General features: G+C 39.5%; 1 protein-coding gene across 1 annotated transcript in view; it reads right to left on the bottom strand.

Moving 5' to 3' along the window:
• Positions 1-4,346: 4,346 nt before the first annotated feature.
• The window catches only part of sox5 (SRY-box transcription factor 5), an 86,149-nt gene continuing 74,693 nt past the window's right edge, over positions 4,347-15,802 (bottom strand). The window contains 5 exon segments of the mRNA XM_028448956.1: positions 4,347-7,205; positions 8,594-8,810; positions 9,933-10,106; positions 11,336-11,438; positions 15,698-15,802. The exon segment at positions 15,698-15,802 is cut by the window's right edge and continues 71 nt beyond it. Of these exon segments, the coding sequence (XP_028304757.1) occupies positions 6,908-7,205; positions 8,594-8,810; positions 9,933-10,106; positions 11,336-11,438; positions 15,698-15,802 (897 nt within the window). The 3' untranslated portion in view covers positions 4,347-6,907.

Genomic DNA, 15,802 nt, shown 5'->3' on the forward strand with positions numbered 1-15,802 from the left:
GTTTGTTTGCTCGGTGTCACGCTGATTTCTCTGCTTATTGAGACCTGACGGAGGGAAGCTGGGACGTCACATTTGGGGGGCCACCATCGGCGCTTACAGCTATTGTCTGCTTGGTCACCCGCCATGTTTCCTTCAAGAATCCTGATGGTGTTTAGTTCTCCCCTGCAGAAACAACTCTGATAGCAGGGATGGAAGATTATTCCATAAACACACACACACACACACACACACACACACACACACACACTGATGAAGCTAAAATACCTCAAACCAAAAACCCTGTAAAACAAAGTAACAGCATGGACATGTGCCAAAAATGACTCCAAAGTGCATGTCTATTTTTTATCTTTATCATCATCCCGCTTCACTTTTATAGTTTTAGTGCGGTCACTTTTATTATTTTTTTTCATATGGGATTATTTTATGGACTCTTAATGCATCAGCCACCCAATATTAACAGCTTTGCTCACATCCCCGTCACTTATTTCACCTTTTGATCCTCTCTGAAGATGAGAAATGAGTTGGAAAAAAATGCAGCTTATAAGTCCTTGACTATAGCTGAAATCATTTTTTTATGATACTTTATGATTGTCACTGTCGCTGTTTTAATGATGGTGCAGTTTGTGTGTACTTTAGTGAGTTAGACTGAGGATTAGCAGGGCTGTCAGGGTCACTGATCAAAGAAAAGGAAACACATATTTGGATTAATATCTGGGCTTTGCAGCAACAATGATTACAGATTTTAGTCAATATTTAAAACACATCTTTGAATCATTTAAACGAAACCGTGTTTCTCAAATGGAGGTATGTGACTGCACTATGGGGGTACGTGAGAGAGAGAAAAAGTGAAAAATTAAAAAAATTAAATCATTAATATTTATTTACTATAAATATATATTAAAAATATGGGCTTTTATAATGTTCATTTTTAGTTAAAAATGATCATCATAATAATGATAATGGAAATGATTTTGTTTAGAACATGAACTGAAAATACAAGGTTTAGTCTTTAGACCAGAAATGATAGAAATGATAGAAATAAATCTATTCCGAAGACACTAAATACTGTTTCATTCCACTCATTTACAAATGAGATTCTTCAAAATGTGAAATTCCCAAAATGACTCCAAAACTAAACATAAAAGCTTAGAAAAAATACACAAAAATGACAAAAAAAATCCTTTGTTCTTTCCTGTGTTAATGGTCATATTCTTCGTTATTCTGAATACTGGTATGAATGTTGATGATGTGGCCATTGGATCAGACAAGCACATTTTTGTCACATATTTGACTAATAAAACAAATAAAGATGTAATTATGTGAGTGTAAATAAACCCCAGAGATAACTATGTCTGATTCTCCGTGTGCAGTCTTACCTCCTGCATTGGGAGACGTGCTGAACTCTCTGTGTGAAAATGCAGACATATATAAATATATATAATATCCAGCAGGCCTGTTGGCCCTGGCTGCTGTGCTGCACTCAGCTCTCTGTAGCTGCTCTTGTCTCTGTATAATCCTCCTCCTCATGAATACATTAACGCCGGAGCCTTAAACTCAGCTTAGCTGGCGGCTCAGCGTCACAGCACATCCTATTACCGACTTTAAATCATTAATGTGACATCGTTTTCACTCAATTTTCAAACACCCACAGACGAAAAAAAAAAAACTGCATTTTTGACATGCAGGGCCTAGCTGCTCTCACATCACACGCTCGACCCGGGCACCAACGCGTGTGTCGTTCGTCACTGATTTCAAGAGTCAAGTGTTTGGGAAAAGTTGGAAGAAATTCAATAATTGCATGCAGAAAAACACACCGAGCAGCATTCAAATGTAAATATGTGATAGTTTTGTGATAGTTTGGTGGGAACAATGTGATAGAAAAACAGGCAGTGGATGAAAGTGGTTTAAGCTGAGCTACAGTAACTCCTACAGTAAACCTCAGGAGTGTCTGTGATTTCATCTGAGTTTAGCCACTGTTTGCTTCCCCCAGCGTCTTCGTGTACTGCTGACAATAGAAGAAGAGAGAATCTTCCCATCCCCTCGCTGCTCCTTAACTATTCACACATCAACCTTTTTCCCAGGTTTTTACCTCCAGGCGGCCTCTGAAAAATTCACAAACGCCCAGAGAACAACTAAGTCCTTCACTTAACCGTAGGAGTTGTGGGTTCTGCCCCCATCCTGCCTGTTCCATTGCATCAAAGGGCTGTGTGTGTGTGTGTGTGTGTGTGTGTAGCAGAGAGAGGAGTTATGTTAATTAACAAAGCACATTAAATCACCTCCACAGAGTGCGTTTAACTGTTTTTATGCATGGAGTGTCAGGGGCTGTTTGAGGAACATATGGAAACAGATGGGGCAACATTTGAATGTGCGCTGAGTGCGATGTGATGTGTTTAACCCGTGAACGGAGAAGAAGAAACATGATAAACGTCCTTTAGCAAGAATCAATTAAAGATAAGCTTTCAAACACACACACACACACACACACACACACACACACACACACACACACACACACACACACACACACACACACACACACACAGGCCTTGATCCCGCCCTCCTCCTCCAAAAGACAAGAAGGTAGGCCGTACATTTACAACAGATTAATTAACAAATGACTGTATATGTGGGCAGTCATAGTGATGTGTAGACAGAGGTTAAAGTAACAAATTACAAATACTCACATTGCTGTAATTGAGTTGCTTTTATGGTTACTTGTTTCTAATTTTTCCTGTACTTAAGTACGTTTTAAAAGCTACATTTCTACATCCAACCGTTACTGAGTAAATTATTATCTTCTGTTTAAAAATGATCAGCGTACATTATGAAACTACAAAAAATGAAATGACCAGACAGCAATCAAATGCATCACATCATAGCCGACCAATCAGATTAAACATACTGCAGCATTAACGGCATTGAATGGAGATTATTTTCTCAGTTTTAAAGTTAATAATTGTAACTATACTCAGAGCCTGAGAATTTCATTAATTTTCAATTGAATCATTTGGTATTTTATTTTATTCAAATAAGAATTGTACATTTTAACAAACCTTTTATTTTATACACATGCCTTTGCGGAAAATAAATGAAGTTCCAATTGTTCAAGATCTCGTCTCTTCCTTTTTAACTTTATTTGTGAGATGCTTGTACTTCAGTATTTAATGTATGACTTATTTGTACTTGAGTACAATTTCGATCAAGTAACAGTCCTTCTACTTGAGAAGTATATATGTCAGTACATTTCTGTGTGTACAAAAGGACCAAAAACTTGAAGCAAAAAAAAAAAGGTCAAAAACAGTAACTCCTGATAGTGCGAGTTCCAAGGATTTGGTATTTTGTAGATTTAGACATTTTTACTCACGTCGCTGAACAGTCAGAGAGACTCGGGAAGCATTTATCCTTCAATCAGGCCATGACTGAGATTCATCTTCCAGAAACTTTGCATGAAGTAGTGTTATTCAGAATTACACAAAATAAATAAATGAAATTGCTCAAATAACACTGATATGTTGCACTCATTTAACTTCATTATTACCGAATTACTCTTTTTATTATCCATCCTTTTATTTATCAACAGTATCTAATATTAATTATCATTAATAATCATGTGAATATGAATTACTTCATTTTTCGTCTTTAAAAAAATCCCTATTCACCCTAATGTGACCACAATGTATTGATTTTTCAGTAGTTTAACTTTCTAAATATGCCTTTTATTGAATAAATAGATAAGAAAAAATAGCTTTAATTTGTGAATATTTTGCTGGTGCATTTAGCTAAGGTGTAAATTAAATCAGGGGTTGGCGTGATAAAAAATAAATAAATAAATAAAACATGTATAATGCTGGAACCATATGTGAAAAACCTTTGAATATGAATAAAAGATTATAGTTACAAAGAACTAAAACATGGACTAAATGATTCTTGCCAGAATGGACAAAAAAAGGTGATAAAATCCTTCTTTGTTAATTTTCCAAATATTTACAGTCTCTTTAAAACACATTCTTATGTATATTTGTGTTTTTTAATATTTTCCCATACTAACGTGTGAATTTTGTTCACAGCATTCCAGCAAATCTCACTATATGCTTAAAATAAGGCCAACGCTGATTATATGTGTGTGAGAAAGTGTCAGAGCTGTAAAAGCATTGTGTGAATGTACGGGAGGAGGAAAGAAGTGACCAGGACCAGCACAAGTTTTTACTGAACACATTGTTGTCTTTATTAGAGCCTTGTCTGGCAGTAATACTGAAAAAAAAAAGTGAACTTAGAACAGATGGCGGTGGCAGCCCACAGCTTTTTTCCTGTTTTTCTTCATTTCTTTGATAATTTTCTTCATTTTTTTTTTTTTTGTGAGAGCATGGCAACTCTTAATTTTTCTGTTGCATGAATAACATCAATAAAAGAGACAGTAGGGAGAGAGAGAGAAAGAAAAAAGAAATATACAACTTATATTACACTGTGTTATGAACAAAATATAAATCTATAACTCTATGTTATATTTACATAATTATCTTTCTTGATTTTTCAAGTTGAGATGGTAAGATATTATTTTTTTTTGTTTACTTGTAATAACTCTCACTTTGTTTTGAGCTCCACTCATGACTTTGATTGTCTTAAATATTATCGTGGTTGTTTTTTTTTTTTATTTCATTGTCTCGATAAAGGGAAAACACCGTCTTTCCAGCAGGGATGATTGTTGCTGCCACGCCCACCCTCGTCAGACCCTTAGAAACGGACAGTTCCATCTCTCCAGCATTGGGGGGGGGGGACTAGACAGCAAAAGGAACAGCGGGAAGCTTGTGTGGGAATCAGCACACCTGAAGAGTAGTCATGGCTCCTGAAGCGTCGCGTGGAGCTCAAACAAAGCAAAGGTACCGTTGGAGGCTTCGTCACACACAGACACGCACAGTGGAACACCTGCGATGGGTCTCAGTAAACACTGTTTCCTATGATTACAAAATAATAACAATAAAAATAAAATAAAAATCACTGCCATCACAAAAACAAAAAGTATGTACAGCGTTAGGAAAACAATAAACAACAGCATAGGATTTGGTCGTGGTGGTGATAATCTCTTTCTCTGAAATGTGTCAGTGTTGTAGGAGCGATTGTGTGTTTGTACAGTGACGGGGTTGAAAAACATAGAGGATCCCAATCAACAGTGTTCCACTGTGGCCATACTGGTAAACTGGGACGGGTCATTTTTGTTCAAAACAAAGAGTTTCTGAACTGATTTCAAGTCCAAAAATAATACAAAAACAAAGAAAATAAACATATTAAAAGAGAACAAACTTCACATTATACATTTGATAATCATACAAATAAAATCAGAACAATAGAAAATCTTCTTCTTCTTTCTCTGACTGCGCAGAGTCTGAGTGCTTCGTACAAATTGGGACATGAAAAGTGTTTTTTTTTTTTTAACGTCTTCAGCTCGGAGGTGGCTGCCGTCCAGTCCGTCAGTAGCTCCGCCCACCCCGACCTTTAGCAGGGTTGACAGAAACAAACGCAGCGAAAACAACCGAAAAAAACAAAACAAAGCAACGCAAAAATAAAATAAAAGGACAAATCGAAGTATATCTACCAGCTAAATAGAATAATGTTCCACTGACTGCCATAAGTTTCATATGTCATAAAAAAGCCAGTTACGGAGGAGAAAAAATAAATTATACTGTACATAACTTACTAAAACTTAGGAGACGCTGAACATCCTTATAATTAATGTTAATAATAATATTATTAGACTAGAGGCAGTTTGAAGAGAAATAATAAAATACAGTATTCAAATACAAACGGAAACACTGACTGGCTGACTTCACCTCGGCTCCGCCCACTGAGTCACAGCAGGATCATTTGAATTAGAGGCTGCAGGAAAACACTGAAGAACAAAACAATGTGTGTGTGCGTGTGCATTAGTGTGTGTGTAGGATTAATGGCAGCAGCAGCATGTTTCCTATTGTTTCCTGTGTTTGATGAACGCTGCACAGGATGAGATCAGGTGGAGAAGGAGGAAAACTTTACCGATTGTCTCACAAACAGTGCTTTCGTTTCTGTTCCGTGATGTCAGAGGGAGGCTCCGCCTTTATCCACCCCTGGCCCAATCAAAGTGGGACAGTCCATGCTGTGTGGGTCAGTCTGAACTGGACTCTTCCATTGGATTAAAAAAGGGGGGAGGAGCTAACTGGGGGTCACAGAAACCCAAAGTAGAAATGGGGGGGGCTGTTGACAGCATACTATGAAGTAGAAGAAAAGGAGCGGTTTTGTTAAAAATAAACATCTGATCTCTTTCAGGTGCTTTACAACAAAAAAGGAAAAAAAAAAAAAAGAAATGTCTCTTGTTTTCTATTATTATTCAAACTTGTAGCACAAAAACAACAAATCACATTCACAAGCCACTTATTGGCACCGTGTACCTGAGTGAGAATATTATAGAACCAAAGAACAAAAAAAAAAAAGCTGTTATTTTTTTAAAAGTGTCTTTTGATAATAAACAGGTCCGCCATCATAAAGTGTCATCTGTTTAGCCTGCAACAGGTCCACTGATTCAGTTATTAAAACGTCTACAAACGGGACTGAGCGTTTGCGGTGTGAGCATGGTTTGCAGCTTCAACTCTTGCAGTAGTACGTGAAGGTTCCTCAGCCAGCTTTAGGACGAGGGCGTGGAGCTCTGGTCCTCCAGTTGGTGTAACAGTCAGTGTGAGTGACAGTCCTGTGCTTCATTGATTGATCAGATGCTGGTTTCAGGGGCTCCAGTGGACGGAGAAAGAGGGGAGGGGGGGGGTATGTCTCTCTGAGGAGAGTCCATGGTGATGAGAAAGATTAAGGTGGAGTTGTTTCTTCCTGATTGTTGTGGGGGTTAGTCAGTTCAACCAGCAGAATGGCTTCAGACCAGCAGCCCTGACTACTGGGTGATGTGGTTGTCATTATCGCTGGCGTAGTCGGCCTCTTCATCCTCGTAGTCAAAGTCATCGTAAACGTCGCCGTTGCTGTCGTCTAACCGTAGCTCCTCCTCTTTGATCCGAGGCTCCTCCCCCTTCAGGCTGGTCACTGCGGTGCTCTGGTGGTGGTTGGCGGTGGGCTCTGGGCTGCTGGACATGCTGGAGTGCTCTGAGGGTATCTGAGGGGAGGGCATTCCTGCCATGGACAGAGCGCTGGGGTAGACCACGCCGGCTGAGGACAGGGGTAGCTGGCCCTGCTGCCTGTGGGCACAGAGATTAGCGTTAGCACGAGCTAGCCTCAGAGCCCCGCCACGCAGCTGCACCGTAGGGCTCAGTGAGGATCTACTCTAGATCACTTTCACATTTACTGATATTCTAAGTGAGGCCGCCCTATACATGTGGTTTTATGAAACAGTCAAACATCAAGAAGGCCTTATCAAGAAAGTGATAAAGCAGTGGTTTCCAAAATGGGGGGAGGGGACAGCACTGCTGAACATTGAAGATAAAAAGTAGAAAGATTTATGAGTTTTTAAGAAAAGTCAGTAAGACTTTACATTAAGTTTTCTACACAAGGCTGACAATATGTTGACACTTGTCATTAGCATGAATAAGGTGTCACAAAGTGTGGTTTGTTACACTAACCCTACCTAACCTCACTAGATCCCTCCACCTAACCCAAAAATGTCAACATAGCTCCAAAGGTGTCATAGTTTCGTGAACGACACTTAACGACATCCTTCATGACACCTTATTCATGCTAATGACAGATAATGACAGCATGTCAGCCTTATGAATAAAACAAATATTCACACTTTTTTACATTTTTCAATAAACGTTACCCTTTGTTTTACCCATTTTGTTGAAATTTTGTTTAAAAAACCTTTTATTCTCCAAAGGGGGCGCAACAGAAAAAACACTGGGTTAAAGTGAAACGCGATCTCACGCACAAACGTCACCCTGTCACGTAAATAATAGTTTCACTTTTGTGCGTGCCACCACGACTTGTGCATTTCTGTCATGCTGTGCGACACAACTTTAAACCTCAATGTGTTTATATTGGAAGTTATTTTGTACAAATGCATCTTAATACAGCACTTATTATAAGAGGATGATTGCTATTAAAATGCAACGCTTTGTAATCCCAAACCACACGTGCTGTGCATCACAGTCATAAATCGTGCCCTGCAGCACGTAAAATATGAGGAAATCATGTTGCCACGCACGAAAAATTCATTTAAGTCCATTTTGTGTCAGTGTCACAAACTCTATGAGACTAGGCTGTAAAATAACGAGTTCCCCTCCACGTTGAATGACTTGTTCAATTTAAATTTAGTCAAAATTTAATTGTAAAAAATTTAATTAAAGCACCAAATAATCCAAACAATGCTACTTTATTTTTCCAACATCTGTTAGAAATGAATATTATTGTCCCTAAACTGCATCAGGATGTTGACAAACATCACTGAGCGTCTGTAGCTTTAACGTCAGGCACAGGTTTAAACCAAACTCACACTGACAAGCAATAAACTGAAGGAGGAGGTGCTGGAGATGTTAATGATTGATCTGATTATGATCAAAAATAAGATTTAAATATTGATCATATTTCCATGTAACCAAAATTGTCATTTCAGGGACAGATCTTGGCTCACCCCACACTAAAGTATTGCCTCATCTCCTGCCGGCGTGACCTCATGATAGCCTTGTATTCACCGATGCGCAGCTTCTTCCCGTCCACCAGGCAGGTGCGCTTGGGCCTGGGCTTGTACTTGTAGTCCGGGTATTTCTCCAGGTGCTGCTTGCTGAGGCGAGCCTGCTCCTCGTAGTACGGCTGCTTCTCCAGGTTAGTCATGGCTTTCCAACGCGAGCCTGGACGGAGCAAAGGGGACGGATCGTTAATGAGGGTGAAGATCAGATTCAGCTGAGACGCTTTCGTGAAGGAAACACAGCAATGATCCATGAAAGCCCAACACTGATCATTTTATATCTCTGACTCAACGCCAACATGTAGCTTAACATGGGTATCAGTTCTGCTGTTAGCGAGTTACGGAATGCACCACATCGACACGTTGTGACCGCGTCTGAAGAACACAGTTTCACACAATCCTACAAACGCACACACACATTACGTTGCCAGTTTCCTCCGTAAAGCAGAGGCATGTGAAAAGAAGCGGGTTAATGAGGCGAGCAGTGGGACGACAGGTACTCATCTGGGCTAATGAGGCCCTCACTTAACCTGCTGTCAATTCTTAGCTCCGTCTCTGCTCATACATCTGTAGCATCAGCCCCCTGCGTGTGTGTCTGTGTGTGTGTGTGCGTGCGTGCGTGGGTGTAATCTCCGGCATGTATTCCCCTCTGTGTGTGTGTGTGTGTGTGTGTGTGTTTCATATCTGGTCTGAATTTGCGCTCGACTACTGTATGTTTAATGGGTAAAAGCTGTCAGCGCTCGGCTGCTCTCTCCCAGCCTCTCTGTGTGTTCTGTGATCTGTTAGCAATCGAGAGAGAGAGACAGAGAGAGAGAGAGAGAGAGAGAGAGAGAGAGAGAGAGAGAGAGAGAGAGAGAGAGAGAGAGAGAGAGAGAGAGAGAGAGAGAGAGAGAGAGGGGAGGCTTATTAAAACCAGATTTCCCTGTGTTATAAAACGCTTAGGAGCTCTTTAAAATGTCAGGGCCGATCCCGGCGGTCTGGGAGAAATGTCAGGCGGTCTTGTGCTGCTTGTTTAATGCATAATGAATTATATCATCATTTGTCGGAGCAGCGCTCTCCCCAGCCGTTCATTAACCGCCGTTTACACAAGACCCCCACTTTAAGGAAATCACCAGCAGCTTGTGGAGAGAAAACGAACGCTCCCCGCTGATCTGAGAGCGAGGTGTTCAGTGATAAAGGTGGGGCAAAGGCACTTGTCACTCAAATGCGCGCGTGTGCGTGCGTGCGTGTGTGTGTGTGTGTGCGTGTGTTTTTGTGTGTGTGCGCGTGTGTGTGTGTGTCGTACCGAGGATCTTGCTGATGTTAGAGTTGTGCATGTCGGGGAAGGCCTGGAGAATCTTCCGCCTCTCATCTTTGGCCCAGACCATGAAGGCGTTCATCGGCCGCTTGATGTGCGGCTCAGTGCTCCCCCGACCCCGAGCCTCCCGGAATATTCTGGAGTCTGACACGCTGGGAGAGCCTACCAATGAAACAAGAAGGAGAAGAGGGAAACATTGATTTCAATCCATCATCCTGTAAAAAACCTGATTGAGAAATGTTATCAAATGTACAATTTAATGTGGATTATTAGAACATTTACAGAAATCTTGATAATATAAGACGCAAATAAAGCACTCATTTATTTAAGCGGTGATAAAGCCTGCACACTGCTGGGTTTTAGTTTATTTGCTTTAAGCCACAGGTTCCCAACATTTTTCTGGTCGTGACCCCATTTTGATATCACAATTATCCCCAGAGACATTTATTTCTTGAATTAATTTTTGATCATGTTCATTAAAGTGTTTTACAAATACAGATAAAGATGCGCCACCGCAGATATTTTTTATACTACAATTTATTTGGACAAAATTTATATTTCAGAAAGTTTATACATTAAACTTTAAGTTTGAGTTACTTTTTTTACCCATTTTGTTGAAACTTAGTTTAATATGGTTTCATTCTCAAAGGGGGGCGCAACAGAAAAACCACTGGGTTAAAATGCAACACGATCTCACTGCTAAACGTCAACCTGTCACAAAAAGAATATTTTCTTTTTTCGTGCGCGCTACCACAACTTACGCATTTTCTTTGTGTTGAATGACACAACTTTGAAACTCAGTGTTTAGATTGGAAATTATTTTGTTCAATTGCATCTTATTGCAATACTCCATTCAGGGTTTGGGTTGTGTTAAGGAGATTAATCTTATTAAATTCAATGCTTTGCATTCTTATCCTAGCCAGGATTAGTGCACAAAGTGACAAGATACTGCAATTTATTTGAACTAGATTTATATTTGAGAAAGTTCAAGTATAGAATACAGTTATTTGATATTCATTCTCTCTGTGTGTGCTGTGTTAATTTGAATAAAATAAAATAAAATAAAATCATAATAATTGTATAAATATAATTTAAGCAGTTTTTTTTACCTTTTTTCTTTTTCTTTTACTAATCACTAGACATTTCAGGTGACACCATGACCGCATATAGCGTCCTGACCCCAAGGTTGAAAAACCCTGCTTTAAGCTTTGAAACAAAGGCTTTGAAACACTTCATTGAAATTCTGGAACTTGACAAAACCAGTATTAATAATTTATCATTTCTATCAGCTAATCCTTTTATGTGAACGCAACAATATCTATAAATGCTTGTGTGCTCGCGTCTGTAGTATGTGTGTGTGTGTGTGTGTGTGTGTGTGTGTGTGTCCTCACCGTCAGAGTCTCCGCTCATGGTGAAGTCCAGCATGGCGTGGCTGAACTTGTCCTCCGCCTGCTGCTTCAGCTGTTGACTCAGACTCTCCAAGGCAGCTTTGTCCTGAACAACACAAACAGTCCGTAGTCAATGTCTGAGGAACGCGTGGCGTCAACACATGAATGAACGGAGCCACCAACCCACAGTGGGATTCAACCTTTCCACTGAACCACTTCAAAACAGACACCAACTCCAATTTGTCCCGTTGTATAACGCCATAATAAATGATCGATAACATATTGGTGAGGAGATCTGATCCAAAAGGCTCTCATTTATTGTTTTTAGAAGATTTTACACAAAGAAAATGGAGAAAAAACTTATGTGATTTTATTTTTACAGCTTTAAATGTGTTTTAGGGACTTATTTCCAACAACTTCCCTGGAGAACAAAACTGCACAAAAACCAGTTTTTAGTGCATTGTGTTTTTATTAAAAACAGTAAAACACAGAGTTTTAGCCTAAAAACTGTTCATGACTTGAACAAATATAAATCTTTTTAAAATTTTACATGCAGGGTTGTGCCACTTTGGTTTAACACTCCCGTGTACCTTCTTTGCATTTTTGTCGAATCATGTGTACCCCCTTCATTTATCATAAGTACCCTCTCCATCATTTAATATGCTTTTTCATTTGTGGAACAGTGGGCTCTCCTAAAGCCCTACCTTTGTCTCCAACATTGATTCCCTAAAGCTTAATCTACTAATTCAAAACAATGAGTGTAATTTAAAGTGTAATTTATTTATCTTTTAAAATCACCTATGCAACTTTTATGGATTACTTCAATAGTAAGTTAATACAGCCTCCAACGTAAAATGTAGCTAATAATTAAAATAATAATAAATAAAATTGTAAAATTATCAATACATTTCAAGAAAATATAGTATTTTATTCAGCAATAGAACTGTCAGTTTGTGGTGAATTTGTCAAAAAAAAAAAAAAAAAAAAAAAGCCTAAAAAGGAACTATTTCCTGATTTTTAAATGAATTCTTCAATCCTTCTGAGTACCCCCTGCAATGTGCTCCTGTGCACCTAGGGGTACACGTACCCATGTTTGGGAACCACAGTTTTAGATGTTTTTGTGATCATTACACCTGAATGTAGGGAGAGGCTTGTTATTGACTCTCTACAAGGATGAAAGGTGTCACCTGTGTAAAAGTAAAGAAACAGCTAAAACCTGCAGCACCGAGTTTGTCGTAATGTCAATACAGAACATAAATAAATAGAATTTCAATTCTCTAAATGAAGCATGGAATGGGAATAATTGCGGAGTCCTTTTTTCTCCTACTGTAGTGTGACTGGATGAAGTTTGTGTTAGTGTAGAAAAAAAAAGACAGACTGTGATTTCCATGGAGAGAATGTGCACATTTTGGTGTCACTTAGCAGACAAATGGACATTATACTGAGTGCCGTACGCTTCAGCACACATCTGTGTTTATGTTTACATGTGCAAGAATTTTGATTACATTTAGTCCTATTTGGATGTTTACTGCTCCGTGACTATACCCCATAATATACGGGTGTGTGTATGTCTGTGAGAGTGTGTGTGTGCAGTGATTCCTGGCAGCCACCTGCGCGAGTGGAGTGCTGCGGCATGCCTCGCTCTCACAGAGGCCCCCGAGGGTCGACGCATTAGAGGGGGAGAGAGAACGAGGGAGTGCGGCACGGACGAGAGCGAGGCCACGCCGCACGGCCCCCTGGGTATTTATTACAACCAATAAAAGGCTGATTTACTGAGCATTTACATGCTTAATGCAAGCAGCCGGTGCACCCCGCGCTACAGCTTGACTGCAGACGAGTGCGCTCTCAAACACACACACGCACACACACACACGCGCGCACAGGCTGCGGTGCGTTTTACAGTTTAATTACACGATTAGGAGCGCTTCCCGTCGTCTTCTGAAAAAATACGTCCAAAAAGTGTCCCTCTCCATTTATGTGTGACCCTGGAGAGCTGGCAGTGTGGATGGAGGGAGGTAGAGTGATAATGACAAACATTTCCTCCATTTTTAGTTCCACAGAGTTTAGTTTTTTTGTTTAGAGATAATTTTCCTACAGGAGGAAAAACGAAGGGAAAAATGTACCTGCATGTCTTTTGTTTTTAAAGGCACAAGTTTGTAATTTTTAACATTTAGAATTTGTCAGTTTTCTGGATAGCACAACACTGTCAATGATTGTTTTTATTTTATTTAGTTAAAAATAAAAAAAATAAACTTTGTGCAAGCCAGAGAAATTGAGAAAATGATTCCTCAATTTTTGTAATTATTATGTTCTCTTTATAGGTCAAAATAATTAAAATGATAGAGCACAAAATGTCCTAAATATTTCAGATTTTAAGATTACGTGTGCCCAATAAGTTGGCCTTGTGTGTGTGTGTGTGTGTGTGTGTGTGTGTGTGTGTGTAGGAACAGGGAGACAGAGTGGATGACAGCCTAGTCTGACATTAAGCTCCGGTGCAGTACATGAGAAAAGTGGATTGAATGGCTGACACTGAAGCCAAGACACAAAGTAGTGACAAAACTAATCCTGTGAGTGTGTCACCAGACGACACTGTTCTATCGGAGCGCGGGCAGCTCGCCGTCCTCATCTGTGTCGCCGTGCAGAGCCAACAGGGAGTCGACACAGGGGCCGGGAATGAAAGGAGGATAAAGATCTTTCAAATCTGAGAATATGTCAGAACTCTGTCTGTTACGTTATGTATTTAAAATGTGGAGGTGATTATTTTATGTTTAGACCCAAAAAACAAACCATGTTTCTACTCTTTCTATGACATGCTTTGTACGTAATACCAGAGGTGAAAGTAATGGATTACAAGTACTCACATTACTGTAATTGAGTTGCTTTTATGAATGCATTTCTAAATCAGTCATTTTACTTGTACTTAAGTACGTTTTAAAAGAAGTAGTCATTTGTTACATTTCTACACCCAACCATAATTTGACTAAATTTAAATTTTTTTTGTTTTAAAATGATCAGCGTACATTGTGAAACTACAAAAAATGAAATGACCAGATGCATCACATGATAGCCGACCAATCAGATTAAACGTAATGCACGGTGCCAAAACAGCCTTGAATGGAGGTTATTTTCTCTATTTTAGGGTTCATAAATGTAGCTATACTTAGAGCCTGATAAATGTTCCATTTTGAAATGAATTCATTGGTGTCATTTTAACTAAAAAAAAAAAAAAAAATTACATTTTTACAAACCTTTTATTTTATACTGATGCCTTTGTGGAAAATAAATTGGGTTCCAATTGTGCAAGATTTTGTCTGTTTTTTATTCTGTTTATTAAGGGAACCGTGGCAAGATTTATTACCAAACATAAATGTGGCGGGTGAAAATAACTAGTAACTTTTACTTTGAGTACTATTTTATTGAGCTGCTTTTTACTTGTACTTGAGTGTTTTATGTATAACTTACTTGTACTTGAGTACAATTTCAATCAAGTCACAGTACTTCTACTTCAGTAGGAAATATCAGTACTCTTTACAGCTCTATGTTATGTGTAATGTAATCCATCCAACATGTGTGGAACATGTAGATCTGTGTGGGTTGGACCATTTCAAACATGTCAGATGACAGAAAAACGAAGACAGAGAAAGAGACAGACAGAGTTGTTGAATGTCAGTGGTGCAGATGCTTCTAGCACACTGTTCCTCTCTCTCTCTCTCTGTGTGTGTGCACGTGTATGTGTGCGCACCAGCTGACTCCCAATGTGTTTAACAAATAACCACAATTTAGCCACGCTGCCGAGGACCCGGCGCCGTCATTTCACATTACTGTCTCCTTGATGCTCCGCTCTGTCGCACACATTCACACACGTGCACGGAACCCTGCAGTGCGCCTCACAGACGCACTCATTACCTTCGCGCTGCCTCCAGTTTTACCTTATCTGGCCCCGTTTAGCTTCAACGCATTTCAGTCGCTACATTGTACACGGATTTACCTCCTACATGGTGCAGCCGGGATGGCATATGGCAAGACAAATTAATACACACAGTGACAATAAGAGCAGAGAATACTGCATGTGATGACTTCAGAGACCTGAGTGGATTTATGTGTTTTGTCGTCAGAATTTAGAGACTGATCGCCTTTTTCCTGGAATACACTGATTTGTATTTATATGCCTCACATACAAAATTAACCTCTTTTACATTTTTGGGGCTGTTTACACCTTTGTGCAAAAAAAAATAAAACGCAGATAAAAGCAAAAGGTTTGCAGAATACAAATATGCAGTTTGGTCAAATGTGATTACAGGAAGGAAAAAAAATGACACACATGTAATAAAATGACGTCACACATTGAAGATGTGAAGCGTTTACCTTGTCCGAGCGTCCATTGTTAAGGCTGAGGTTGCTGACGGCGGCCACCTTGGCGTCCAACACCTGCTGCTCTCTCTTTAGCTGCTCCTTCATCTGCCGAGCCTC

Source organism: Gouania willdenowi, chromosome 6 (genome assembly GCF_900634775.1).
Source record: "Gouania willdenowi chromosome 6, fGouWil2.1, whole genome shotgun sequence".
NCBI lineage: Eukaryota > Metazoa > Chordata > Actinopteri > Blenniiformes > Gobiesocidae > Gouania > Gouania willdenowi.